General features: G+C 46.0%; 2 protein-coding genes and 1 non-coding gene across 4 annotated transcripts; 2 read left to right on the top strand and 1 right to left on the bottom strand.

Moving 5' to 3' along the window:
• Positions 1-435: 435 nt before the first annotated feature.
• Positions 436-507, bottom strand: trnad-guc (transfer RNA aspartic acid (anticodon GUC)). Its single transcript has one exon. It is a non-coding gene; the product is annotated as a tRNA-Asp (tRNA).
• Positions 508-7,377: 6,870 nt separating this feature from the next.
• Positions 7,378-27,013, top strand: LOC114441076 (stromelysin-3-like). 2 transcript variants are annotated; one of them, XR_003671241.1, is made up of 9 exons: positions 7,378-7,676; positions 15,462-15,688; positions 18,016-18,159; positions 19,689-19,822; positions 20,149-20,387; positions 20,786-20,996; positions 21,661-21,921; positions 22,000-22,571; positions 27,003-27,013. XR_003671241.1 is itself a non-coding variant. In XM_028413845.1 (8 exons), exons 1-8 carry the CDS (start codon positions 7,572-7,574, stop codon positions 22,113-22,115), a joined length of 1,437 nt encoding a protein of 478 aa, XP_028269646.1. In that variant the 5' UTR covers positions 7,378-7,571; the 3' UTR covers positions 22,116-22,969. The 2 variants fall into 2 exon arrangements, 1 of the variants encoding a protein (XP_028269646.1); XM_028413845.1 differs by lacking the exon at positions 27,003-27,013 and having other exon boundaries at positions 22,000-22,969.
• LOC114441077 (derlin-2-like) lies at positions 24,059-27,767 on the top strand. Its single transcript, XM_028413846.1, has 7 exons — positions 24,059-24,191; positions 25,441-25,506; positions 25,580-25,653; positions 25,763-25,856; positions 26,621-26,816; positions 26,935-27,025; positions 27,285-27,767. Exons 1-7 carry the CDS (start codon positions 24,102-24,104, stop codon positions 27,382-27,384), a joined length of 711 nt encoding a protein of 236 aa, XP_028269647.1. The 5' UTR covers positions 24,059-24,101; the 3' UTR covers positions 27,385-27,767.
• Positions 27,768-27,772: the final 5 nt, after the last annotated feature.

The following is a 27,772-nucleotide window of genomic DNA, read 5'->3' as shown; positions in this document are numbered from 1 at the left end:
AATTTCCCCTTGGGGATAAATAAAGGGTTCTTAATTATTATTAACAATTATTAATGTTTAGAATTTATTAGGTTTTATTTTATATTTTTTATTTTTATGCTCACTACTTTACCTTATTTGTATTTCTGTCTTTTTTGAGTACACACGGAGCACCTGGAACGAAAGCAATTTCCCCCTGGGATCAATAAAGTATTTCTGATTCTGATTCTGATTCTGAGAGGGACACTGTAGGTGTCTCTCCACTGCACTCTGGTGGTCACAGTGTGTAACTACAGTCATGTCTCCAGCCATTCAAACTAGTGAAGTCAAGCAACAAAATAAAAGAGACGATTGCGGGACTCACAGGTCTGGCAGCCTGAGGGGAGAAGCTCTTCCTCGGCCTCGTTAAATTCGCTTTCATGCAGCTAAAACAATAATAATAAAAAAAGAAGTGTCCTCCCCGTCGGGGAATCGAACCCCGGTCTCCCGCGTGACAGGCGGGGATACTCACCACTATACTAACGAGGACAAGACACACACGAGAGCAGTGTTTCTCCCTTTATACAGTTTAGTTGTAGATGTTCTTTGTTCTCTGCACCGTTTTCTCGTGATGTAAATAAGTAAATAAGTTTGTTTCGTTCGTTCCTTTTACAAAGCGGACAACAAGTGACAGACATTACACTTAAGCTACAGTCAACCCAACACTTTTAGCATTTATGCTAGCTACGTCCATCCTGCTGCTCTTGAGTGTGGGGGACAGAGCTTAAAACATCGTGCCACTCTTTAAGCTAATCATTGTGTATTTAGCAATAAAAGGCATAAAATATCTTCTTCATAGCCGAGAAGAGATACGGACCAGTGAGCAGCTGTCTGCTCTTCAGTCACAGATGGAAGAACACCAACAATTAATGTTGAAAAAATTTAAAATTTAATTTAAAAAGCTATTGTCTCTTCCATAAATGAACACTGTTAAAACATGACGGCCCTGATGCAGCCACAGAAAATCACATATGGCATGTCTCCTACACCTAAAGGATCACCACTGGATGACTGCTGAGACAGAAACATGTGTCACTGAGGAGTGCGTGGCGTCCACCTGATGTCCACACTGGAGACGCTGACGGGTTTTGGAAACAATGCTCAATAACTGAAGGTGAACACACACAGGACGCAGATTCCATCCCTCCAGATGGAAATGAAATGCTGAGCCATGATGTTATTATCCACCCCCTCACCTACAAAAACTAGACCTGCCTTAAAATGTAGAACATTTCAATCTGTCAAATCCAAACATGTATCACCTCAAAACTGGAAAAGCCATTATTCAAGTGCTGAGTATGCTGCTGCAACATGGATCAGGAGCAGCCACCCTCCTCTCTTCCTCTGTTTTGATCTGCACTCTTTCCGCCTTCACCCCTTTGGCCCTTTTGTTGTGGCGAGGCCGACCACAGGTCGGCCGGGGTCACTGCAAAAGGAGAGAACGAGAGTTAATGCCTTCAAACCCACTAATAACCCCCTCTGTGTTCCCCCCAGGGCCGTTTTTCATAGCACTGCGCTCAGCCAGTCACAGGAGACCGTGTGTCTGCTCTGCATTAAACGGACACATGTGGGCTTTGTTTTGAAAAGTGCTGCTGACACAAACCCATAAGCAGCTGTATGAAAAATGGATTCCTCAGGCCACACCATGAAGTAATGACAGGAAGTGTGTTGGTCCAAGAGAGACTTTGAAATCCAATCAGCTGTGAGATATGAATCTATCACCAAAGTGACGTCTGTTACATGTTCCAGGTGAAACTAAACTATCACATGTCCTGAGTTTTACAGCTGCACGACGTCGTCTCTGTCCGCCGCTGAGATTTACACCGGCCGCTCTCACACAAAGCCTCAGTGTTCAGCTCTGGGACACATGGGCGGTTGATGGACACATGCACGGTGACAGGGATCAAACCTGTGACCTTTGTTTACGACCAGACAATTTATTTAACCAGCAGACCACCCTGCAGCGCCGGGCAGCCGCACCAGGCTTCCAGAACGCTTTGGAACACGTCAGATCCCCAGAGATGAATGTATCTAAATAAGATCTGGATCAAGCCTTTTTTTTGTTGGAGGACCTGCATGGAAGTGACATTCAAATGAAAATGATTGCACTTTGACCTCTTAGAAGCCCAAATACACTATACAGAATAAGCAGGAACTACCCAGACCTTTAACCATTTCATTATCTGTAACTGAAGTTTGTCAAGAGTTCATATAGAGACGTAATCCACCAGTGAGTCCCGGGTTGCCAGTGACCTCTAAGACGAGGTCTACCTTAGTAGAGGCAGAGGGGTTTGATGTCTGGAGCTCCCCGCAGGCTCTTCCCATGCATACAGGTCTCAAAGACCTTTGTGCCAAAGGGGACAAAGAAAGCCAGAACAGGGAAGGTGGACTCGACCTCTGCACCAGGCCGGGTGGCTGGGATGTGCACAGAATGTGTGCTTAGCTTTGACCCAACATATCAGACCCCTATCAGTGATCATTTCCTTGCTCCTGCAACCAATCACATTCAAGAGTAAAATTTAAAACACTTCCTCTCGGCTGTCAACGTCTCCACATCGTACCCTCAGCCCTCCTGCACCCCAGACACCCATCTGAAGCCCAGGCCAGGTCAGCTTCAGATCCTGATCTTCTCCCTTCATCCAGCTTCTCTCCTCCACCACCAGGTCAACACCTGGGGGGAGGTCTCTCTTGTCGGCTTCACCTCCCTTTCTTCCCTCTTTCTCAGGGGCTAAACACCAAACTTGGTCTCTCCTCATTGAAATAACTCAGAGGGGCAGACTTTCTGTGCATCATACTTGATGCCGAGGATCATGACAGTTCCCCCAGGCTCTTCCTCCTCCACCAGGGATCTCCTTCATCTGCTGCAGGTAATTCCGCTAAAGTTCAGGAAACACTTTCCATAAGGTGCGATAACACCTTGAATCAGCCCAGAGGAAGCTGTGTGCTTCATATCTGTGGTGCTTTGTGTTACACTCTGCTTCTCTTCAGTCGCCTGGAACCAGCAGGAATTGCACTGAGACCAACAAAGCGTGCAGACACACACACAATTACTCCTGTTCAAACGGTGGCTAAAGATCTCTTTGTTACTTGGCTTGTTTTAAGTATTAATTCCCACATCAAGACCAAATCACAGTCCTACTTTCTCTGATTAGCCGCCGCAGCAGAAAGGCGTGAACTCACCAAGATTCAGACCTTCCTAATCTTCATGAACTCCAGTTCTGTTCAGGCAGATGTGTGGAGGGTTAACCGAGTCAAGCCCCCATCACACACACACACACACACACACACACACACACACACACACACACACACACACACACACACACACACACACACACTGCACTCTGCATTAGCTCACTGGAATGCCATTCTCTGCACTTTTGTTGTGCTTTTTTATGGTTTAGTATTTTTACCAAAAGAGCTTCATCATGATAACATGTGCACGAAGCCTCCTTTTAAACAGACCAACAGCTGCTGCATCAGGACCAGATGGAAGGCTTTTCATCTGCAGAGATCTACGGCTTGATTTCACCTGGACAAAAAAACAAAACAAAGACTGGATGGAGGCCCGGATCTAACACACAGCTGTCAGCCTGGGATAATTATCATGTAGATATTTGTCTGATGTGTCAAAATGTGCACGTGAGGAGTTTGACCCTGGAATGAGCAGCGTTAAGTGTAAAAACCATGAAACTTTCCAGTTTCACGTTTCAGCCGGACCAGTGAAAAACATGAATGTGTGTGTGTGTGAGATGAAGCAGAAGCTGAGAAGGAAATGAAACGTGCTCCTTAGACACTGTTACACTGCTCAGGTCTGAGCTGTTCGTTTAAATCCAGACGTGCACTGAAACATTGTTTTTACTGCAGTTAATGTAAACTAAATACACACACACACCAACAAAGGACCAGAGGCTCACCTGATCCGAACACACACACAAGTTAGCAGGATGGAATTTAGCAAACATTAGCAGGAACGCACATTTTTTCACTCATACTTTTAACCCACATGCTACTCTGGGCAAAGAGAGATAAGAAACCACGTCTGAGCCGTCACTTCCTGTATCTGTGTCACATGGTCCTCCACGCTAACAGACTAACAGTGATGGATGCTGAGGCTGTGGTGTTCAAGGGGAGCCTCTCAGATCCATCACCAAACTAAACATCCTGGCACCTTCATTATATTTTCAGACAGATGAACCAGGAGATACGTTTATACTGTTTATTTACATATTTTCAACATTCAGTCCCGCTCACTGCTCTTTAAAGCGCTACAGTCGTCAAACATGTCTTCTCCATCAGTGTGTCACTCAGGCTCAGATTCCTGGATATTTATTGGACTTGGCAGCGACTTGGATCCTAATTTTGAGGCGTATTTCTTTTCTAATTGAGAGCTGCTGTCATGGGTTGGACCGCAGCCATGGCTTGTTAAAAAAAAAAGTATTGGGACCATCTGTGTGTAAAATGAGACAGCTTGGTTTTATAATTCAGGTGATGACAATGGTGAGAGAGCGGCGCAGGTTAAGGTTGAGTCAGCTAACTTTAGACAGTAAAGAGTGTGTGGAGAGTTCAGAGTGAATGAAGTCCTGCTGGAGATCCAGTCTCCACCATAAAAATATATAGAGCACATCAAAACACAGTGGATCAGAGGTCAGGCTGCAAACTGTCCTCAGATGCAGGATAAACGTACACAATCATGAATAAAACCATTTTTTTGCAACGCAAAGTGGGTCGCTTCCTAAATCAGACCTAGTTTCTTTGGTTTTAGAGAGGTGTGGGACACTCCGCTGCTGATCGGTGATGCTCTTAGACCCGTTCACACTGGGGAAAGTCATTCCAGCTAGAGTAGGATTGTATCTGGATAGTCTTTAAGCTGGATAAGTTCAGACCTATTTTCAAATCTGGCTATCACACAAGCGTGTCCGCACACAATTCGGCTTAATCTGGCTTGTTCGCGGTCCTCCAAACCACTAGGTGGCGCCTCGTAATATACAGAGTCCGTTCAGGCCGCGGTACTGTCGCTCCCCGTGAACCGGATAGTTTCTTTCTGAGTCTGAACAACGCAAATCCCGATATATCTGGACAGATCTAGCCGGATTGGCTTAAATGTGGCTCAGGTCTGAACTCGAATGCGGCTAGCGAATCCCGCTAGTGATGTGATATTTCCGGTTCACAGAGACAGTGTCCGGGTGGCGTCCAAAAGCCGTATGTAAACAACCGCCGAACTACGACAACGCTGCCCTGAGTTTATTTTCCACAGGGCTACAAAGGCATAAACTGCTTTTTAAACTGAACAGACTCTTTATATTACAAGGCGCCACCTAGTGGTTTGGAGGACAACAAACAAGCCGGGTTAAGCTGGATTGAGCACGGACATGCGTGTGTGAGGTCTGAACGTATCCAGTTTAAAGGCTATCTGGATTAAATCCTACTCTAGCTGGACTGACTTTCTTTAGTGTGAACAGGGCCTAAACAGCCTTGTATTTGGCTAATACCGATTCACAACCAGAATACAACAACAATGTGGGGAAAATCACACTTGTTGAATGTGCTTAGCTGAGCTAAGGCTAGCAGTTAGCAACATTTTTTAGATATTTTTTTTCATATTTTATAATTTTACACCAGTTTTCAGCCTGCACGGTGTTAAAAAAGGCCAAACTCCACACAGCTGTAATTGGCCCCTGTGTGATAGCCTTGCATGCAGGAACATTAATTACAGTCTCCTGTCCAGAAATGAGTAGTGCCACTTTCCCTTTTCTCTTTCATTACACAGGTCAGATAACAGGCCTGATGTGCCGGGGTGTTTGCATTCAGGTTTTATTAGCGCTCTTTTTTTTTCATGTTCAAATAGCCTCAGAAAGCCGGCAGCCATTAGAGGTCTGCTGAATTCTTTGCTGCTATTAGTGGTTGTAATTGTGTTCTTAGACTGACTCACACCCAGCTTTTTCCTGCACGAAGGGATGGAGGTGGGTCAGAAAGCTCCAGTGGGTCTGACTGTGCAGATTCTTAACCTACAGGACCAGCATCACACACAGGAAAGCGTTGATATGAGATCAATATCAGGACAGTAAGCTGTGATTAACCCCACGTTCTGCTGCTATACACCGAGCACACTGCATTTCAGAGGTAATCAATAAATACAGGAAACCACAGGCTGTAAAGAAAGATAAACGTACCTTCCATGATGAGATGGTGCTGCGTCCTTTAAAAGACCAACGTCTACGGAGGTGTGGCCTCCTGTGGAGGTCTGTTCTGAGGAAGACCTCCTCCATCTTCAGCATCCTTTACTGTCATAGTGAAAAGACAGAAGAATGGGACATCATCAAGCTGCACATACACAATCAGCCTATAATCAATAATCTATAATCGACGGAAGGATCAGAATCTCAGTGTGGCATGCTCAGGCTGTCACCACGGAGACGGACAAACTCCTGAACAATCCATGAGCAAACATGTCAGTCAAAGACTTTAATACCCCGTAAAAAATGTGGCTTAAGCAGGATTCGGCCGCATCCAGAACAATCCAGATGTGTTTTTTTCTGAGTGTGAACACCTCGAATCCGGCTGTATCCAGTTTGATTTCAATCCGGCTAGATCCACCCACAAGAGGTGGATCTAGCCGGATTGGCTCAAATGTGGCTCAGGTGTGAACGCAAATGTGGCGAGCGAATCTGGCTAGCGACATGCTACTTCCGGTTCACGGGGTGCGACACGGGACAAAAAAAACGCATGACGCATGCACACACGCGGTCCTACCGCGGCGTGAACGGACTCTGTATATTACGAGGCGCCACCTAGTGGTTTGGAGGACCGCAAACATGCTGGATGAAGCTGGATTGAGTGCGGACACAAGTGTGTGCTAGCCAGATTTGAAAATAGGTCTGAACGCATCCAGTTTAAAGGCTGTCTGGGCTCAATCCTACTCTAGCTGGAATGACTTTCTCCAGTGTGAACGAGGCCTAATAATTAAGCAAGATAATATCATTAAAAATCACATTTGAATATGAAATATTTGACCAGTCAAACATCGTGCTGTTAGTAATGCTTCATAAGAGGATTTGTGTGTTTTGTGGCTGCTGGTCAGTTGTTGCTGTTCTTGTAATACTCTTAGAATAATCCTATAATATTTGCATATGTGTTGCAGTGTGTGTTTACTGTGGGGTTTTTCCATATTTAATTAACATTTCTTGACAATAAAAAAAAACGTCATCCGGGTTTCCTTGCTTTATAAAATAAATAAATAAATGAAATCCTTAAAAACAACAGGTGGGTGAAAAGTCTTCTGTCATCTGTTTACCGGCGTGGCAGAGAAAGGGTTAAGAGTCACATGGTAGCGGGTGGTATTATCAGCCCAGAGCTGTAAGAAGAAAAAAAAAAGTGTATGTGGAGAAAAAAAAAACTGAGGAGAACAAAGAAATCAGAGTCTATTTAAAGAGAAGTCGCCCCGGATCCTGGAGCCGTGTGACCGCCGGCACTGCACACACACCGCACACAGCTGCGCCTAAAACCTGCCCCGCTTTGCGCTGCACCAGCACGGCTCCTGAAGGCGGCGAAGGATGCGGACCTCTCTGTTCGTGTGCTGCTGCGTCTTTGCGCTGCAATGCTTCCCGAGCATGCTCTGCTTCCCAGCGCGGGGATCCGGCAGGTTCAAAGCGGCAGCGGTGAGTGCGGAGGAGGACAAGCTTCTCCTTTTATTTGTTTACTTGTTTGTTTATTTGTTTTAACTTCATGCAGCATGAGAGCGCGCGCGTCCTCTGCACACGTTTGGAGTTTTGGCGCAGAAGGAGTCGCTGTTTGGTTCTGCACGCCTGATTTATTCTTTTACACTTTAAAGGAATTTGCAGTGTTGACTCTCTTCATTCTTTCTCCTGCTGAAAATGACTCCCCCACCCCGCTGAACACACACACACACACACACACACACACACACACACACACACACACTGTGTTGTTGGTGCAGCCTGCTCGCTTTAAAATAAACCGTCTTTGTTTAAGGTTTGTTGCAGGTGGCGCGCACGTGCACGCGCGTTCCTTGGAATCATTAGGACCAATGACACTTATGTTGTAATTAAGAAAAGTGGTATTTTAGGCTCGTGCAGGGGTTGACCTGTCACTGTAATTAGCTGCTGTAACTTTAGAAATTACTATCATCACTATTTACTTTTCGTCTGCTCAGCAGCAGCAGCAGCAGCAGCCTAACCTGACGTGCTGTCCGCAGGGTGACAGCAGAATGTTTTGGGTTTGACTCGGAGCAGGCAGGTCTGATCTGTGGGGAGGACAGAGGGAGAGAGAGAGGGAGAGAGGGGGAGAGGGGGGAGAGAAAATAAAGGTTGCTGAGTTCCCCTGTCTGCAGGGCAGGAAGCAGTAATAACAGGTCTTAAAGGCATTTTGTCAACAACACCATAAAAAAGAGAGGGGTCCTCCACATGGACCCGTCATGGCGGCGTCAGCGGCACCACTTAGACTTTCTGTCACTGTCGTGTGTTTCTAATACATTTGAATTCTTTGATCGTGCACTCTGACCACATGCTGCAGGTACCACTGTGTTTACTATGGGTTCTGCTGTCAGATCACCGCTGGCTGCAGCAAACATTTAAAACCTTTATTTACACAGAGTGGGCCGGTTTATGGTGCATGCTTTCAGGGGAACGTCCTGTTTACAGGTACAAAGAAAAATGAGTATGTTGTCCAAACAAACAGACGATTTCGAGGAACAATTACAGAGATAGCTGCTAATAGTTGTCATGTTATGGAGGAGGAGTTATCTTCTACAGGAGACGAGTGTGTGCAGCAAATCATTCCTGAAAAATCTGCCGATCACACGCTGTTTTTGGAACGTTACGCTGGAAAGCAGGACACATAAACATGCAGAGAAATGTGTAAATATACCCAAAGGGTTGGTAGACCTGTCAGTCAGGGAAGAGCAAGCAGTCTTATCACGACAGGGTTCCGGGGAAGCGTGGAACCGTAAAGTCGACAAAATGATTATCTGAAAGGTTTCAATGTGTCCTCAGACCAGATCCCAGAACAGGCTGCAACAGGTCCACAACAACAGCCTGACTTAGAGGAATTAATGGAGGTTATTGGAGGAGTGTGTGCAGGGATTATAAAGGGAGACTTTGCAGATTTCAAAGCAGCAAACATGGGTTATATGTGTCACTAGACAGTGTCTGCTCTCCTTCGTGAAGATCTTTTCCAGAAAAGAGTCTCTCAGCAGAGACTAAAGCTGCAACAGGGTTGTCAGTAAGGTCTGATATCAGATTTGCACACAAAAAGCCAAGAGTGCATCTTTAGGAAGGAGTTCAGTGGAGGAGGCGGGTTCTCAGACTGAGGTTCCTCACTGTCCCATCAGGGCTTCGCGGGGCCTTGGAGTGAACCTGGAGGATCTGAGGCTTTATGACAGTGTGGCCGGATGGGATGAAGAAACTGAAGAGGCTGGAGTGAACATGGAGCGCCGCTGTGCATGTCTGCAGTCCTAGCTCCTGCTGCTTTCCTTTGTAAATGCTGTAAACTGACTGTTGCCACCTGCTGGTGTGGATAGGTATTGCAACTTTAAGAATTCTTTGTCTTTGTGTTTTGGGGCAGAAATCCTCGTAATAGCAAACATTCACAGGAAATATCTGCTCCCATAATGCAACAGAACAATCCGATGTGCCTTCCGATGTGCTTTCCGATGTGCCTTCGGACATTTGTGGTGCTGCTCAGTGCACAGCTGTAAAGGTGGTGAAGTGAGAACGGTCATACTGCTGTTAGATCGTAGCTCTGTGTTCAATTAACTTGCTGGGGGTCAGAAGAATCATTTCAGAGGTCACATGAGATGATGAAGAGAAACATGAAGGCAGAAAATAAAAACATCTGCAGCATGGTTCGTCTGATCTTCGCTGATAATTTGACTGTTTTCAGACTCTAAATACTGCTGAAGTGAAACTGTGTTTGGTTAAACTGGCGTCAGCTGGCAGACACATGTGCAAACTGGAACAGTTGGAAACTGCTGACCTGCTCTGACACACTGACCACATTCCCAGTGCAGTGTGATGCTGACATAACAAAGCGCCCTCACAGATCCTCGCTGCAGCGGGCAGCACTCAGGAGGAGTCACATCAACTCAGTGTTTTTGTTTTTAGGGCACCTGTGATGACAGCTCTGTTATGTCTGCTGGTCATTTTTCTGGAACATCTTTAGTTTTGTCAATTAGTTCTTCTGTTGTTGACAGAAGCGTGAGTGATCGCACAGGTCTGGACAGGTCTGAGAGTCTGTGGCATTCAGGGCAGTGGGATACACGCTGTGCCTGTTTTCCCTCTGCAGTGAGCCGGTGTGACTGCTCAGTGTTTTGGTTTTTGCTTTGCCTGCTTGCAGCATATTGATAACTTGGGGCCAAACGATTGGTCGGAGAACCGTGAGAGCAAAATGACATCAGAGCCGGCTCCCAGCAGGGTGAGACACAACAGAGGGAGGGGGTGGGGGTTGTTGTTGACCTTCTGAATCCTTCACATGGTGGGAGAAGATGTTTCACCATGTTTCATCATGGACCCCGTTCACACTGGGGAAGTCAATCCGGCTAGAGCTGGATTCGGGCCATATCCGGATATATCCGGATAGTTTTTTTTTCTGAGTCTGAACAACGCAAATTCGGATATATCCGGATTGATTTCAATCCACCTCTCGGAGGTGGATCTAGCCGGATTGGCTTACGTCTGGCTCAGGGCTGAACGCAAATGCAGCTAGCGAATCCCGCTAGTGACGTCATACTTCCGGTTCACAGGGACAGTGTCCGGGTCGCGTACAAAAGCCGTTTGGAAACAACCGTCGAACTACGGCAGCTTTGCCCTGAGTTTATTTTCCACAGGGCTACAAAGGAATAAGCTGCTTTTTAAACTGAAAAAAATTAAAGAAAGAACGAGCGACGCGTGACAAAAAATAAATAAAACGCATGGCGCATGGACAGATACACGGACTTTGTGTTAAGCTGGATTTCGTGTGGACACGTGTGTGATTTTGAAAATAGGTCCGAACGTATCCAGCTTAAAGGCGAAGGATTCAATCCTACTCTAGCTGGACTGACTTTCTCCAGTGGCCTAAGTTTCTGGATGGCACAGAACTCGTCTGTGGTCTGATTCATTTCACATTTGTCCAAAACAAAGATGGCAGCTTTAAGCAAGCACAGCTTCATCTTTCTTCACAGTGTAGAGTGAGAGCATCAGCGAGGGTGAAATCATGACACTCATGACTCCTCACTTAAAAGCCTCTAATTGGCTGTTTTCAGTAGCGATGAGCCAAGAAGGCACCAAGCCCAGTGCATGCTGGGTGCTGAAGATCCCTTTAAGTGTTGCACTTTGTCACATATCCATTAAAAATTGTACATAAATAGTCATGATTTAGGATCATTTAAAAGACACACCAGGTGGCACTACAGACGAGCCAGTGTGTGTGTGTGTTTGTGGCTCTGAACTGGGACCTCAAGTCAAACAACCAAATACAACCTGACACACAAGGACTTCAGGATGTGATGTCTCATTAATTTTCACAGTCAGCTCTGAAATCATCAGTGGGTCATCCCGCAGCTAGGAGGACTGAAGATCTGCCACGCTGAGGGCTCAGAGGGAGATGATGCGATGCAGGGAGATGCCCAGATGGTTTGTATCACCTTCCACTGGCGGGTGTTTCTCAGATTATTGGATCAGCAGATTAAGAAGGAAGATGATGAGGATAAGTACCCCCCCACACTCCTATCTGCTACAATGGATCCTCTCACTGTAAGCAACCCATTGTCCTTGTGTTTTTTTCAATGAGAGCACACCCTTCCAATTGAAACCTTATCAGCCTCCTCAAGTAAACACTGGCTTCCTGGTAGCTTCACTGGTATCAGGTTTAAACAGTTTCTTTTTGGGCACTCGGATGTTGTGTTGATGGAAAATAAAGCTTCTTGTTCGTCTCGTTGGAATCATCGACAGCATCACCTGGCACTTTCTTTGTTGTTGCTTTTTTGGACTGCAGATTAAAGTGGACTTAAAGTTGCTAACGGAGCAGCGTCTGCTTTCCTTGGAGGTTCCTGGAGATGTGACGATGACCCGGTGGGTCTGTTGTTCGCCGTGTGCAGACATGTTCCTCTGTGAATACCGCTGTCAGATCCCATGCGCCACTGCTTGCACATCTTGTCATCACTGTAACCAGAAGCTAGATGTGTCCATACTTGTGGATGAATGGATGCCCCCCCCCCCCCCCGCCCGCACCAACCCAACCCCTTCACCCGCCCGCCCGCTCACCCTCTGCCGCCAACCGCCATCACAATGCTTTCAGCACGAAGAAGCATCCTCGAGGTCTTCAGGCTTTTCATATCTCATCACCCACTTTGTGCACACTCAGCAGAAAAGTGACAGAGTAATTGTGCTGATGGGTTGTTTTCCTTTCTGTCTCACACACTCGTCAGACCGTCTGCTGACATGCTGCGTGAGCACGGACGAATGAAAACAAAAACTAATCAACTGTGTTTCAGCAGCACTTTGCTTGAACTCCACCAGCTCGGCCTTAAATATCTTCAAACCAAACTCACGTCAACTTTCCAGCACTGCACAAAGCTCAAACATGTTTGTGAGCATAAGGAAAAAAGATATTGCTCATTCATAAAGGGCTAAACATAGACCGTCTGGGTCACTTGCTAACGCGCTGTTTGGGTTTAACCTTGAACTTTGATGTTGAACCTGCGAGGAACCCGACACATTCAGGGTTTTATTCAGTTCGGGGGTCAGACAGGTCAAACAATCCATTTGAAACACAGTTGGGGGTTTCAGTCCTTTAACTGCATGTTTTTTCATCTCTCTCTCTCTTTGAAATGACAGAGGCGGCCCCCACTGCACCCTGTACTTAGAATTAGCTAAAGTTTTACAACCCTGAAAGCCGACACTCCCCTTACCTCAGCCCTCTGATTGGGATCAGGCAGCTTTAGTCTAAACTGTCTCGCTTGGGGAAGGAGGTCACAGCTCATGGGTTCAAATCCCGTCTGCAACGAAGACCTCAGAAGCTTCTGAGCAGAGCTGTCGACAGAAGGCGACCGTCCACACCAGCAAAAAGCCCGCATCGCTCTTGGAAGAAGATAAGCCGATACTTTAAGCCATGGGCGACCTGACCGACACGCTGATGAAGCACAGTCCAAGAAAAACCATCCAGTTAAGCACTCCAGCCCGGTGTCTGAAAGACTTCAGCACTGACTTCTTTTCTCAGCTGCACCACTTGATTAGGACCACAGTAATTAAATAAAAACCTTCCAAAAAATCCACTCATCTTGAAGCTCACTGCGATCTCAGCAGCCCAGTGAAGTGAAAACCAGACCTGAATGGCATAAATCAGCACCGTGCTGGTCGGGATATCTCAACAAAACATTTTGAATGCATTTCTCCCCATGAAACATTTGCAAAGCAGCTGTGAATCTGTGGAATAATGGGCGCCGTTCTGCACATGTATAAATCAAACCTAACAGCAGTTAATTGGGCTTAATGCTGAATTTGCATCATGTCAAATCAGGTCTTTGGAGGACACGAACTCAAACACATGGTAAATACGCGTTTGACTGAACTCCATGCTGGTAATGTTTTCAGCTGGTTTCATGTCAACAGCCTTCACTTCGGTATGAGTCAGGGACTGATAGGGGGTTTTTGTCGTTTATCTGAGGTTTTTGTTGTTGGTCTCCACAGCAGGAAGGCAGATAACAGCACTCAGAGAAATCTCAAATCAGAGGACAAGAGTCCAGAAAGGAGCTGAAAACATGGGGACAGTTTAAAACCTCTTGGGGGTCTCCCCCCTAACATGAAGCTGAAACCTCCTTTAAACAAAGTGAGACAGAGGAGGAAGAGGAGGAAGAGGAGGAGCGGGGGAGCTCTGGGAGGTGTGCGTACCCATCAGTCCCGGTGTTTCTGCAGTCTGGAGCACATTCCATGAATCATGCTGGGTTTTGTTCCCCATAACCTACAGCAGCGACACAGCGGAGTCCTGCAGAGAGCAGCGAGTCGGGCTCGTTTAAACACAACACAAACATGATGGTGACTCAGATAAACACTCTGCACCGAATGAAATCACTTTTACACAGTGTCCGCCACAAAAGCTGCTGTGAATCAGGATGGACTTTGTATTTTAAAATGCATAAAACATACATGTAAGTAAATAAAAGCTTCCTTTCTGAAGGTTGATATTCATACAATAATGTAGTTGTAGCAGCAAGTCCCACTTCTGATGTAGACTATAGGAACATTTAAAGCTAAGTTCAACTTAAACAACTCCTGAAGAGACTCAAAGCATCAATATATTGGATCTAATAAGCTTTCATTGAAGTTCAACATGCTCACCAACATCTTTCTGCCACAGACTGTAAGTAAACATGGACAGACCTACCAGCTTTTCCTTTCACCATCTTGAACCTCGACTCTGATTCTCTGTTAATCTGAAAGTGGGCAAAACAGTGGAGTAAAATATACAAACAGTAAGGTAGCCGACACTGAATGTTAAAAACATCTCGCTGTACTCACTGTGGTGTGTTGAACTCGTTGGCCCCGACAAAGGAGACCTGAGGCGACCCCACAGTCGACCCACTGTAGCTCTGTGATGTTGTTCTGGTGGGTCTTTGTCTGAACTGCTGCCTCCCTGTTAATAAGCACATATTTCTACACTTTAAAGCAGGGGAACAGTGCATTACCTTCTCATGGTAAATTACCTTTTTTATTATAATCTTGCCAAGCTGATGGAGTGGATATTGCAGAAGGGGGCAAAACAACAAGAACAACATCATCAACTAAAAGCTGCTGAGGTCAGAACCAGGAGCGCGGTTATGTAAGACAGAATCTGTGGGAATCGCAGGATCTCCCGATGGAGGTAATTTGTTTCATCTCAACACAATAAATTGATAGCGTCTTTTCCCACAGGTTGTTTTGGGAGCAGCGGAAAAGGAAATGCACGTAATTTTGTGATAGCAGAACACCCAACAGTTCACTGCCGCTGCAGAGCTGCTGATGTGGTTTGGCTTGGAGGCCGAGGACTGAGTCAGATGAGGCGGTGCGGACGGGACGGCTCTTCTCTGTAATTTGTTTCTGTGGAAATGAGCAGAGCCATTTCCTCTGGATCTGCCGGGGGGAGGGGGGGGGGGGGGTTGCATTAACGATAATGGGACACTCTGGGACCAACTGGCTCCAAAAACTGGGGCAAATACGTGGCTCAGTGACCTGATTATGAGCACACAGGGTCCAAAGCTGCAATGATGCTGATTCATATCCGTCCAGCACTTACATCTGCTGCATGTCTGTGGTTGGTAACTGCTTCTCTCCCCCCTGGAGAGTGTCAGTACGAGCTGTAGTTCACCATTGTTTTAGCACCTAAAACACCTTTGGCGATCTGCTGACATATGATTATGGACGTTTCTAATTAAAGGAAGGTCTTCACTCCTCACTCTGTCGTTTTTCCAGGTTTCTGAAAAGTTCCCTGACCTGAAGAAGAGAGGGAAAGTTCCTCAGGCTCAGGACCTGGTCAAGGAGGCAAGTTCATCAACAAACACCTCCAACACGTGGAAACGCCCTCGCTGCGGCGTACCAGACTACCCCGCCCACAAGGACGTGCATTATCCGGGGCGACACCGGCAGAGACGTTATGTCCTGTCTGGAGGACGCTTGGAGAAGAAACACCTCACGTACAGGTACACGGCTCCTCACCAACCTTAAAGATATGAAGGAAAAACACATGCAGCTGAATGTGTGTCCTGCAGCTCTACTGTTTAAATTCATACAGGGTAAACAGATCAACTGATTCTCAGCTGCTGAACAGAGGAGAGGACAAGCCCATCCTCAAATCTGCTGCAGCTGAGACAAATAAAACGATCAAACAACGATCTTTGGTTGAACTTAAATAAATGTTCTTGACGTGTGGCGGGTCATGATGATGAGTAGTGGGTGGAAATCAACCATTTTTAGCGTTCATGTTTGAGGAAATGAAACGACACGTACATGTACGAGCTGATGACACATGTTTCTGCTGCTGTACATTCTAAATGTTGGACTTTGGCACAATAATGTAAGGACCTACAGAGAACATGAAGTATTGAAGTGATGATTCTAAAAAGGGGGTGCTGGCTTTCTTTCATCTCAGGCTGCGGCACCATCCAGAGTCTGGCAGTCGTCTGCAGGCGGCTGCCTCTCTGTCTGTGTCTCCTGGGGTCTCTTTCATTGTAGTCATTCTTTAACGTAACAGTATATTAAGACAGACAGAAGGCAACCATGATGGGGGGAGTGGGAGTGGGAGTGATTTTAAGAGCAGCACCAGCCACAGACTAATTCGATTCTGCTGGACTGGACCAGCGGAGCTCGTGGCGGCACGTGACAGAGTGATGTGGTAAACCTCCAGGATCCTGGCAGAAACTATACTTTTCTCTATTGTGACCTAACGAGCCTGCCGTCCCTCCTTTTAAATGACTGTGATATGAGTGCTGAAGGATGGGAGCCGTGCTAATGAGCGCCTGTGTTTACTTTTGAATTTAGAACCAGCCAGCATGTGGAGCTCGTGAAGCAAGTTCTGACACGGCACCTAAAGCCCTGACGGGTCAGCTGAGAGCCGTGTTGTTCTAACGACTTTACTGGCTGTTAACTAAACTGAGAAAAAGAGTGCACAGGTGGCTGCTAATGTTGGATATCTGTCTCCAAAGGTTCAACGGCTGAGTGGATATTTAGGTTTATTTCAAGCCATGAGAGCAAGAACTCAGCAGAAAGCAGAGTGAATGGGAAGGCAGGGGTCCCCACTGAAGTATTGCAGTGATGTTACAGTGTCAGTTGTTCTGTAATTAAAGCATGTCTCTTTAAATGACTCACTGAAGCACAAAAATTAGTTCAACTATGCATGATGTGGTGTGAAACACCTGCATTGTCCTTTCGTTACTGTCTGATCACAAAGAGGAACTACACTTCAGTGTGCAGGCGCTGCAGTTTCAATAAAAGGCTCCTCTCCTCACTGACAATCATGAGAGGAATGATACTGGAGTTATTATTGCATGTGTGTCTCCAAATTCAGACCACGTTTCCCATAAACCCCCAGAGGGAATAAAAGAGCTAAGCAGGCTAACATGCTCTGGACTGGACATGAAGCAGATATATTAATACGATGTCTCATGATTTATGTGCACATTCGTCACATGATTACACCAGGAAGCCTGGCTGTTATGCAGGTAATCATGTTACCAAAGTAATGAAATAAAATGTGAAGAATGAGCAGTATGTAGGTTTTGGTAACCTGTAATTATTTACCTTCTTGTTTAGCCTAGCTTAGACAAAAGGAATCAGCTTCATATAGCCGCCTCAGTAACAAGCATGCCGTGTCATGTTTGTTTCTTGTCACAGCAGAAACATTTGGAGTTTCCCAGCTGTTGTTACCTGCTGTCATTTTTTGGTATCATTGTGCAAGGTAGTCAGAGAGAGCTGCAGAGGATACGATGTAAACATGTCCCAGCAGCTGCCTGCGCTCTGAAAGTTGAACTGTGCCTTTAAACCTTTCTGCAGCGTGGAGCTGAAGCTCAGTGTGGAGGTGCTCTCTGAGCAGGGTCTCACTCAGTCTCATTCAAATGTGGCCAAGTAGGTGGAGCTTGAGTGGAGAAACCTTAACTATGTATAATCTTAAGACTTCATCCCACGTGCAGATGTTATGAGGTCATTACACCAAACCAAAGTCGACGTCTAACACACGACCCTCCCTACAAACTGAAAAGTAAGCAGCAGCGACTTTATGATGAGGTGTAAACAACGCCATGAGGAGGTTTAAATCACACCGGTTTTATCTCAAAGGAAAGGGAGGAGATCATACTGCAGTGTTTTCTTAGCACGCCCGAGGCGGCCGGTAACAGCACACCTCCCCACTGAAGAGACGACAGCAGATATCAGATTAGATGGAGGCATGCTTGGCTGGTGGTCTCTCTGTGCTACTGTACATCCTCTGTGTGTGTGTGTGTGTGTTGACACCTGTATTTGTCTCCCCCTGCAGGATCATCAGCTTTCCCCAGCAGATAAGTGAGGAAAAGGTTCGAAGCATCTTTCGGGATGCTTTGAAAATCTGGAGCAACGTCACGCCGCTGATCTTCGAAGAGGTCTACAGTGGGAAGTCCGACATCCGCATCGACTTCACCAGGTGAGAGGACTGAGAGGTGAAAAAGAAAAGACAAGTTTAAACACAGGAACCTGAAGAATGCACCAAAATGACATCAGAGGCTAAGCTAACAACAACAAGAGTTCTCAGTCAGATATAGAGTGTGCTCCCCGGTGTGGCTGGTTGGAAACGTTCTGTCTGTAGAGATGCCTGTTTGGTAGCTGGATGTCGGGTTTTCCTCTTCTGATATCCAGATATCTTCCTTGAAACAAAATATAAGTAGCTACAGACGAGTCAGAGGAGAGCTGAGGAACAGTGCGGCTGATGCTTGTGTGACGGCTCACCTGTCTCAGGTGAAGACCCGGTCTGCTCCATGTCGGGCGGTGACAGGAGAGGAGAAGGGAGCAAACACAACATACATTATATCAACACTAAAAACTTTAGATACCGCCCAATCATTTATTTAAAGGAAAGAAACAGCAAAACACAAGCTTCAGGGTCTGTTTTCACAGGTGTAGCATCTGTGGAAACGTTCCATCGGGCCTTTTCATGTCCGAAGGAGCTGTGTGAAGTCTGATAAATGTCCTCAAGTGATGAGCCCCCGACCACTGAGTGAGCCGGGATCAGGAGGACAGAAGGGAGCCAGCTGTGACTGAGCTGCATTCATCATGGTGTCATGGCTCCAGTTTGGATTCTTCCCTTATTACTCCCAAATAATCACAAACATCTGAGTCAATATTTTGACAGCTACAATCAGATATATATGTTTATCAGAGCTGCAAAGATGGAAACAGCAGATAGGTGAGCAGGAAAGGACAAACAGCAGGGACCAGTGTCGTCTCTGAAATGACATCACTCTCCTCTCTGTGGCTCACGCTGTTTTTCTTTGTCTTTCTTTGTTTGAATTTGAATGTTTGTGCTTATTGTTCTTCACCCTCTTTCTTCTTCTTCTTCTTTCTTCTTCTTCTGTACGTTGCTTGGCACAGTGTATCTTCAGCATACATATTTCAGCCATTCAACTATCAAAATGTTCATCTCACAGAGGACATTCTGGGTCAACTTCAAGTTCTTTTTCAAGAAATTATAGTTTTTCAAATATTAAGCAATTTCGGTGTCATCTTTAACATGGGAGTCTGAGAGAGCCCTTCAACGAGGGTCATCTGCCATCCAAATGTATCTCCTGCTACAAATTTCAAACTACAGACTCCAGTTTAGTCTTGAAACACTCATTAGATGCTGCTCTGTCAAACTTGTATTCAGAATTTTCTAATTCCGGATCGTTTCTGCTCGCCAGGCTCTCAAAGTTGGAGTGGTTTTTGAGGTCTCCTCCGCTGTTATTCTCAGCAGTTGTTGTGGTGGAACTGGGAAGAGCTGCCTACTGAACCTGTTTATTAAACACACATTGTTACAGTCACACGGGTCGACACGTGTATAAGTAATAAGTGAGAGTGAAACTTCTCAGAAACGGTGGAGTAATGCATTATGTGTTTATTAAGTCCTGTAACTGTTGGATCTAAACCTGCTTTTCAAGGCTTTTGTGCTCATCGTGCTCTTCGGTGTGGACCTTTTAGGTACTGGCACGGAGACAACCTGCCGTTTGACGGGCAGGGCGGGATTCTGGCTCACGCCTTTTTCCCCAAAACACACCGTCAGGGCGACATTCATTTTGACTACGATGAGTCGTGGACCATCGGAAACCACATGGGTGAGTGTGTGAGCTCACGCTTAGTTCTTGTTTTCTTTCTGTTGACATAAATGTGTTGTTCCTGCAGCATCATTCCCCAAAAGTTTGATGAAGCAGAGTCCAGATCATAGCAGGCTTACTGTATATTAAATTGGTCCAAACTGCAGCTGCATGGATTTCACTGTCTCTCCGACACACTCAGAGCAGCTCTGAGTCAGCAGGCAGGGCTGTGTTTTATGACTCAGGTATTGTTGGCATGGGATGAACTCAGGCAGAAAAGTCCCCACCGCCTGGCACTGCGAGCAGGCAAAACAAAGGCTTACACCCCCTCCTCCACCCCCCCGCAGGCACAGACCTTCTCCAGGTTGCGGCCCATGAGTTCGGGCATGTCCTGGGCCTGCAGCACTCCCGGTCACCGGGAGCCATCATGTCCGCATACTACTCCTTCACCTACCCGCTGAGGCTGAGCGAGGATGACAAAAGTGGCATCCAACAACTGTACGGACCTCCTCCGGACATCCGTCCCCCGCCGCATTCCCCTACGCCCAAGCGAGAGAGCAGTTTGGACAATTACCTCCCCACTAATGTGAGTAATAAAGCAACATACTGTGGCTCTGGGACACTTTTTCTAATAAGATGAATCTTTTCTATGGGAGTTGCCAAGAAGAAAAGTATAGCGTAGCATCAGACACATCCTTTGTGGTGTGGTCTGACTGAAGCAATTCTACACCACATCTTATGTGAGTGTTTCTGAACCACAGATGATGAATGAGGGACAAAGACAAAAGAAAGTCCCCCGAGACCCTGTAGCTGGCGAGCACCATGAAAAAGATTCTTTTCTCTTGTAAAACTTTTAAGTGCAAAGATGTGGCAATAAAAACAGTATTTCAGACAATAAAACAGCTGCATAGCACTTCGTGCTTCTTGTGTGAAACTGTATGGAGCGTTTGGAGCGTGTAGAAACAAACGAGTGATCTGTCTCAGTTCCAGCCCGACGCCTGCGAGACGCACTTTGATGCCGTGTCTATGATCCGAGGAGAGCTGTTCTTCTTTAAGTCGGGCTACGTTTGGAGGATCAGGGACGGGAAAATGGAGAGCGGTTACCCGGCACTGGCGTCCCGTCACTGGAGGGGGATTCCCGACAGCATCGACGCCGCCTTTGAAGACAAGTCTGGGAATATTTGGTTCTTTCAAGGTGGGCGGTGGAGATGTTTGAGCTGCTGTTATGTGGTTTATGGGTTAATGTGAGCGGGGGGGGGGACTGAACTCATCTACAGATGTAAATTATCCAACTTTTCCATGCAAGTTTAAATAGGTGTACAATGGTAATTCCATCTTTGCATTGTTCTTCACCCTCTTTCTTCTTCTTCCGTACGTTTTTTGGCGCAGCGTATCTTCAGCATACATTGGTTTTTGAGGTCTCCTCTGCTGTTACCACGGTGACTGGCTGACACACAGAGGCATACAAAGCTCACGCAATCCTTCACATCAGCATTCAAAGCAAGCTTCAGCTGCAGCAATCAAACTTGCATTTTCTTCAGGAAATGCCCTTTTCTAGTTAACTTTGTGCTGCAATGAGAGCTTGTCTGGGGATAAAACAGCCCCACATGAAGCTGTTCTTAGCAGTTCAACAGGAAGCATGATGCTGAGGCTTCTCTGACCTTCTGTATCCTCCAAGAAACACAGCAGCTCTGACCTGAAATAAGACAGGAGAGACAAACAGAATGAGGGAAACCCTCTGACGTCCATGTTGGTGTGTTTAGTATGTGGCCAACAACATCCTGGTAATGTCAGAAAACATAAGTGTGTCAGGTGTTTTTATGTCATTTTTTTGCATATATGTATCTTCGTCTCTGCAGGTGAGAAGTACTGGGTGTTTGATGCTGAGAAGCCCATCAGGGGCCCGGAGCCCATCTGGACTTTAGGCTTGTCAGTATCAGGGATCCAGGCGGCTCTGCGTTGGGGCCCGGACTCCGACTACAACATCTACTTCTTCAAGTCAGGCAGCTACTGGAGGTTCAGCCCCAGAGAGAACAGGGTGGAGTCCGCGTACCCGCGCAGCATGCGGGACTGGAGCAGCATCCCCGACGACGTGGACGCTGCGTTCAGGGACAACGACGGTACGGTCCAGCAGCACTGACATAGAAACCCAGCTGATCGTTGGTTACTGGTGTTGATTGACGTGTGTTTCTTTACAGGCTTCGCTCACTTTATCCGAGGAAAACAGTACTGGAAGTTTGATCCCAACGACATGAACTCTTTGGTGGGCTACCCTCGCTACTTTGGCGTGGATTTTTTCGGCTGTAAATATTGAGTTTTACCTGCGGAGAATCCAACTCGCAGATGTTTTTATGAAATGAATGAAGAGTTTTTGGAACAAAGACACTTATTTTGGTTCATACTGCAGATTGAAGGGGACGAGTAAATCTGTTAATGCTTCACTCCAGTTATTGACACTCAGATCAATTACACTTTCTTCTCAGGAAAAAACAAGTTATGCTCCCTCACCGTGGCACCTCCTGTGCAGCTATACGCATATTTATTTTGCACATATTTGTCACCATAAGGCTGAGATCTGGGCCCTGTATTAATGATGCTGATGTGAACTCTCCTGTCCTCTTTGAGCCTCACAGTGAGACTTTGTGTTAATCCTCCTGCACTGACCATGAATCAGAACACTGCCTTTAAATTACAAAGCATTTCATCTGCATGTCACAGCAGCCACAGTCCAAATTCTATCAAAGAATCAAAAATGAATGCATAAATCCACGTGTAAGTAGAAGGACTCCAGACAGGTTCCACTGAAACGTTGCTGATCCAGAGGACACCTTGTCGTCCCCTCAGGTCCCCCTTGTTTATACTAGTATCTTCCACTTTCATTGCACTTTATCTAATTCTAACTTTTACACTTCAGGCAAGTTTTCATGCACAAACAAAACAAATTCATACAAAAGGCACGGATGGGCTGAAGCCTGGCAAGGCGGAACAGTGTGTGTGTGTGATCCTCACACATTTTCTTTGCCCCGACAAAACACACAACCTAATAATCTTTGCTGTGCTCACACTCAACAGAGAGTGTGGAAAACACATCTGTCATGTCAGAACCTTAGTGCTGCAGGTAGAGAGGCCTCAAACTGACTCAGGTGTGTGACAGGACAACGATGCTGTTTGAGTTGATTTTTTTTATTCAATGTTTCAGTGAATACAGACGACTCTCTTTAGCCTTTATATGTCATGTTACCTGCTTTTTTTTAATGCATTTCTTATAAAATGTCACATCATAACGTTAAATGATTGTGTCGTTGATCACTCAGTGTGCAGGCAAAGCTGCAGGGCGCCATCTAGAGTGCAATAGCATCACCCTGCAGGGCTTTTTTTTTTAACTCTCCTCATACATTGTGTCATCTTTTATGAAGTTATTGCTTTTTTTACTCTGTGACCTGGTGCTCAGTTACTTATCGGCCTGTGAGGCGTTCAGGGACAGCAGCTGCTGTGAAGGTCAGCGATTCTCAACCCAGGATTTGTACATGATGTGACCCATGTTTAGTGTGGACGGCGGTGGTGGGACATTACATGAACTACATAAAACATTACTTTACTACACGATAAGCATAATATAGATATAGTACACTATAAATAGAGTACTAGTATATTTGTACTATAGAAACTATGTTTTATATTGTAAGTGTCATACGTTCCACCACTGCTGTGAATTTAGTTTTTTTAAAATCACAAGGACATGCAAATCTTCCGCTGTGACCTCCTTGTGGGTCCGGACACTGAGGTTGAGAACCGCTGCTCCAGCTGGTGTGACATTTGCTCTGCTGCGTGTGAAAAGTGAAGGCTCAGCGCAGACCGTCGTGTTTTTTCAGTGCAGGACGCTGACGAGTCGTTGCAGTTTCCAAACGTTTCTTCGGCTCATTTCAGGTGAATTCTGACTGCTTTAAAACATATTTATACACAAACAACAAGCCGAACGTCTCTTGTACATATATGTTTCTGATTATTATTGTTATTTTAAAAAAAAATCACATTTAGCCTTTATCCTGTACAATGAAATGTATGAACTGTGTATTATTGTTTTTCTATGATAATAAATCCATAACCTTTGTATCAACCTCTTCTGCCTCAGTTTGAAATGATCCAGTGTGTGATGGACGGTGTTAATCGAGGATTGAAGCTGACTGGCTGACAGGGGGAAGGGGCGGGGCCTCTGTGTGAGTGTGTGTTAGTGTGTTATTCAGGGATGGGGGTCATGGCTGACAGTGGGGCGGCAGCAGCAGCAGCAGCAGCAGCAGCGATGGCTCACAGCTTCACTCAGGAGTATTTTCAGATCCCTGTGGTGACCCGAGCGTACACGACTGCCTGCGTCCTGACCACTGCTGCCGTGGTAAGAAACGATCATTTAAAGGCAAAATAAACACTGATGTTTGTATAACCGCCTGTTAAAAAGACAAGAGTATTATGGGCTGGATTAGCCTTTAACAAGTTGTTTTGATCCAGAGATCATGGTGTCTGTTGTTGTTGTTAAACTGCAGTGAAGCGTCAGAGCACTGAGAGGAGATGAAGTGTCAGTGACAACTCAAGAATAAAAACATTGGGGCTGATATGTTGGCTGCTCTGCCTGTGACTTGCTGTGAAGTAAAGCTTTAAACTGTAGCTCCGCCCCTTCAAAAATGTGTCATGAAAGCAGTTGAAGTGTCAGTCAAAGGATAGAAATATCCAAAGTTAACATTTTAATGATCTGATAGCAATAGAAGTGTTGTTTCGAGGTGTGTGTTGGTTTGAAAGTCAGTCAGTGCATCAGTGGAGTGACGGGTGAAGCTGCGGCCGACGTGCATTAACACCAACTGAACAAATGAGAGCGGCTGCAGCTCAGGGTGAAACAACTGCAAGTTAATCCGAATATGAGCGAAGCGGTGGAGCTGAAGTGGTGGAGATTATGTTAAAGGGACACGGCATGGCGGGGACTGGCTGGCCCTCAAGTGGCCATTTAATGAAGTGCAGTTTTTGGGACTTCGGTTGTTCATTGACAGTAAAAACTAGAAACTCTGTCTTCCGTCACGGAAGACAGAGCTTCCGTGACGTCACCCGTTTGTTTCTGAAGAGCCGTTTTGAGGCTCGGTGGGAGGCTCCGGGACGCTCTGACCGCCGCCATGTTGGCAGCGTCACATCCACCAAAACTCCAAATAATGACAAAGAGGGGGAGCATGAGCGGAGTTTAGAGGGGCGGGCGATCGTGGAAGCAGGAAGCATGCGCTGTGATACGGCAACCGTCTGTCACTCAGAGCTGTAATGCCCATAAATATGCGTAAAAGTCTGAATAAAATTAAAACAAGTGCGTTATAAAAAGAGGAAGAGGAAGAGAACCTATCATCTGAGACCAGAATGGTTTTTGTACCAGGCTGTAAACATGTTTATTCCTGCTGTGAAGTCGGCCATTTTAACATGGGAGTCTATAGGAAATGACTCGCTTCTGGAGCCAGCCCCTAGTGGTTGCGGTGTGAACTACAAGTTTTGACACTTCAGAATGGGCTTCAAGTCTGAGCCCTGGAGGCTGCTGCTTGGTTGTTTCACTGCTCTGGAGGTTGGTTCCTAATCTGCAGATTAACCTCACATTGTGTGTGTGTGTTTTTTAGCAACTCGATGTCATCACCCCCTTTCAGCTCTACTTTAATCCAGACCTCATCATCAGGCGGTACCAGGTAACCTTTGGTCACTACAGAACAAAGTTAAAGCATCATCTCATGTATCATATGTCATATGTCTCTTTCTCAGATATGGCGTCTGATCACCAGCTTCCTCTTCTTTGGTTCTCTTGGATTCAGTTTTGTGTTCAACCTCATCTTCCTGTATCTTTTATCAGTGAATTACCTCCATCACACTCAGGGTTTATGTCTCTGTGGGTCTGAAAACGCACACGTGAATTCCAACAGCTGCAGATTCCTTAACTAAACGGAGCTATCGATACTGTCGGATGCTGGAGGAAGGCTGTTTCCGGGGGAGGACGGCGGATTTTGTTGTCATGTTTCTGTTTGGAGGAATCGTGATGACTGTATCCTTAGAGATTTTTAACAAGAGACCTGCTCAGAAAAGATGATTTAATACTACATGTCTGTTTCTCAACGACTTTAAGACCCTCAAATTTGCTGATCAGCTGTTTCTCGCCTCTTAAAAACTCTATACTTTGACCCATTAGAGCCTTAAATAATCTTCACAAATTAAGTATTTGAGTAGTTATGTCAGGACATGAGTAAATATGACAGACTTGTTAAAACATGTCAATGGGCCCAGCTTGTTTTTACGCAGGCCTGAGGGATTGTTGTGTATTCTTCAGTTCTAATACACAATGGTTGTCGGTCTGTGTCTGTGTGAAATGACCCTTTTGTTTTGTGTTCTTTTGTAGCTGACAAACATCTTGTTTGTGTGCTTGAGGGGTCATTTTTGTAAAGCTGCTACTGTACAGCCCCGTCTCTTTTTGACGATGCTCAGCAGTTTGCAGCCAGGAGCTCTTGTTCACATTCCAGGTTAATGATACAGTCCTGGCTTTGTTTACCACAGACGTCCCTTCAGGGCTGCTGTGAAACTGGTCAATGTACGTGTTTATGGAGGCTTTTCTGGAGCCGTGTTATGTTTCATGGACACTTTTAAATGGGCTTATTCTGCTGTGTAATGATGCTGTAGCCGACAGGTTAGCTGGAATCAAAGGGATGTTTTGGAACAGTCGCATAAACTCTGACGGATGTACAGGAGCACCGTTCTTCTGTCACCTAATCTAAACATTCAGTGACGAGTCGTACTTAACCTGAAGAGCTGCAGCTGTTCGGTCTGTTCGCCAACATCTTCTTCCTGGGTCAGGCCTTCATCATCATGCTGGTGTACGTGTGGAGTCGAAGACATCCGCTCATACGCATGAACTTCTTCGGCCTCCTGACCTTCCAGGCGCCGTTCCTGCCCTGGGTGCTGATGGGATTTTCGCTGCTGCTCGGAAACTCCATCGTGATCGACCTCCTGGGTACAAAAACATTCACCCACAGTCTGAATTAATCGGGTCCATTGAATAGAGAAAGAAGACTATAAAAAAAAAAAACCTCACCAGGCTGATTGGTGTGACGAGCTCCTTCCCTCCTCAGGTATCAGTGTGGGACACATGTACTATTTCCTAGAAGATGTATTTCCAAACCAGCCAGGAGGAAGGAAGCTGCTGACGACACCAGAACTCCTGTAAGAACTCAGTCCCTTCGATGTTAGGTCAGACAGTCAGAACATGTTCAAACAATAACAAAGGTGTCAGACAGCAGCAGATGTATCTGAAGCCCACACACAGATGTAGTGTCTAATGTTTGGCTTTGCAGTGTTCGCAGGCTGGTGTAGTTGGTGAAAGGTTGGGAGTCAAGATGCGCACTGTGTTTGGGTAAATGAAACTGGTGTCTTCATCTAATCCCGACAGATTATTCAGCTCCAGTGTTGTGTCTTCTTACAGAAAGGCCATGTTTGACCGACCAGAGGACCCAGAATACCGTGTCCTCCAGGAGGAGCAGCAGGGTGGAGCTCTGCAGCGAGCTGAGGAGCAACACAACTAACAGCACAGAGACCCACACAAAAAAAAGATTCAAACATGTGCACAGTGTGATGGGTTTCCAGTATCATTGGGAGTTTAGCAGGAAAACAGCAGCAGGGAGAAAAAGCAAAGAATCAGGTGAGCGGAGGGCTTCTCTATTTACATGCTGCTTATGAATACCTCCACATTTATCTGCCTGTGTATGAAAGCTGCCTCACATGACTGCCTGAAAAGCCGTCAGCGCCGTCTGCACACTCTGCACTTTCACCCGCTGCCTTTGTGGCTCGGACCCTGGGAATAAAATGGAAACTGCTTAGCACAACAACACACAAACAACATCTGTGCGAGGGACTTCATCACCCACTGCAACACAAACGCTCTTCCAGAATGATGCACAACAGAAACAGGAA

This window comes from Parambassis ranga, chromosome 9 (assembly GCF_900634625.1).
Source record: "Parambassis ranga chromosome 9, fParRan2.1, whole genome shotgun sequence".
In the NCBI taxonomy this organism is placed as follows: Eukaryota; Metazoa; Chordata; class Actinopteri; family Ambassidae; genus Parambassis; species Parambassis ranga.
This window is presented reverse-complemented; position numbering and strand designations above follow the sequence as displayed.

Bases quoted from the DNA above. Each gene is read 5' to 3' on its own strand.
- LOC114441076 (XM_028413845.1), top strand. From the start codon at position 7,572: ATGCGGACCTCTCTGTTCGTGTGCTGCTGCGTCTTTGCGCTGCAATGC. The intron at 19,823-20,148 runs GTGAGTGTGTGA...ACCCCCCCGCAG, and splicing joins GACCATCGGAAACCACATGG to GCACAGACCTTCTCCAGGTT. The intron at 20,997-21,660 runs GTGGGCGGTGGA...TCGTCTCTGCAG, and splicing joins GAATATTTGGTTCTTTCAAG to GTGAGAAGTACTGGGTGTTT.
- LOC114441077 (XM_028413846.1), top strand. From the start codon at position 24,102: ATGGCTCACAGCTTCACTCAGGAGTATTTTCAGATCCCTGTGGTGACC. The intron at 25,507-25,579 runs GTAACCTTTGGT...TCTCTTTCTCAG, and splicing joins TCATCATCAGGCGGTACCAG to ATATGGCGTCTGATCACCAG. The intron at 25,857-26,620 runs GTATCCTTAGAG...GAAGAGCTGCAG, and splicing joins TTGGAGGAATCGTGATGACT to CTGTTCGGTCTGTTCGCCAA.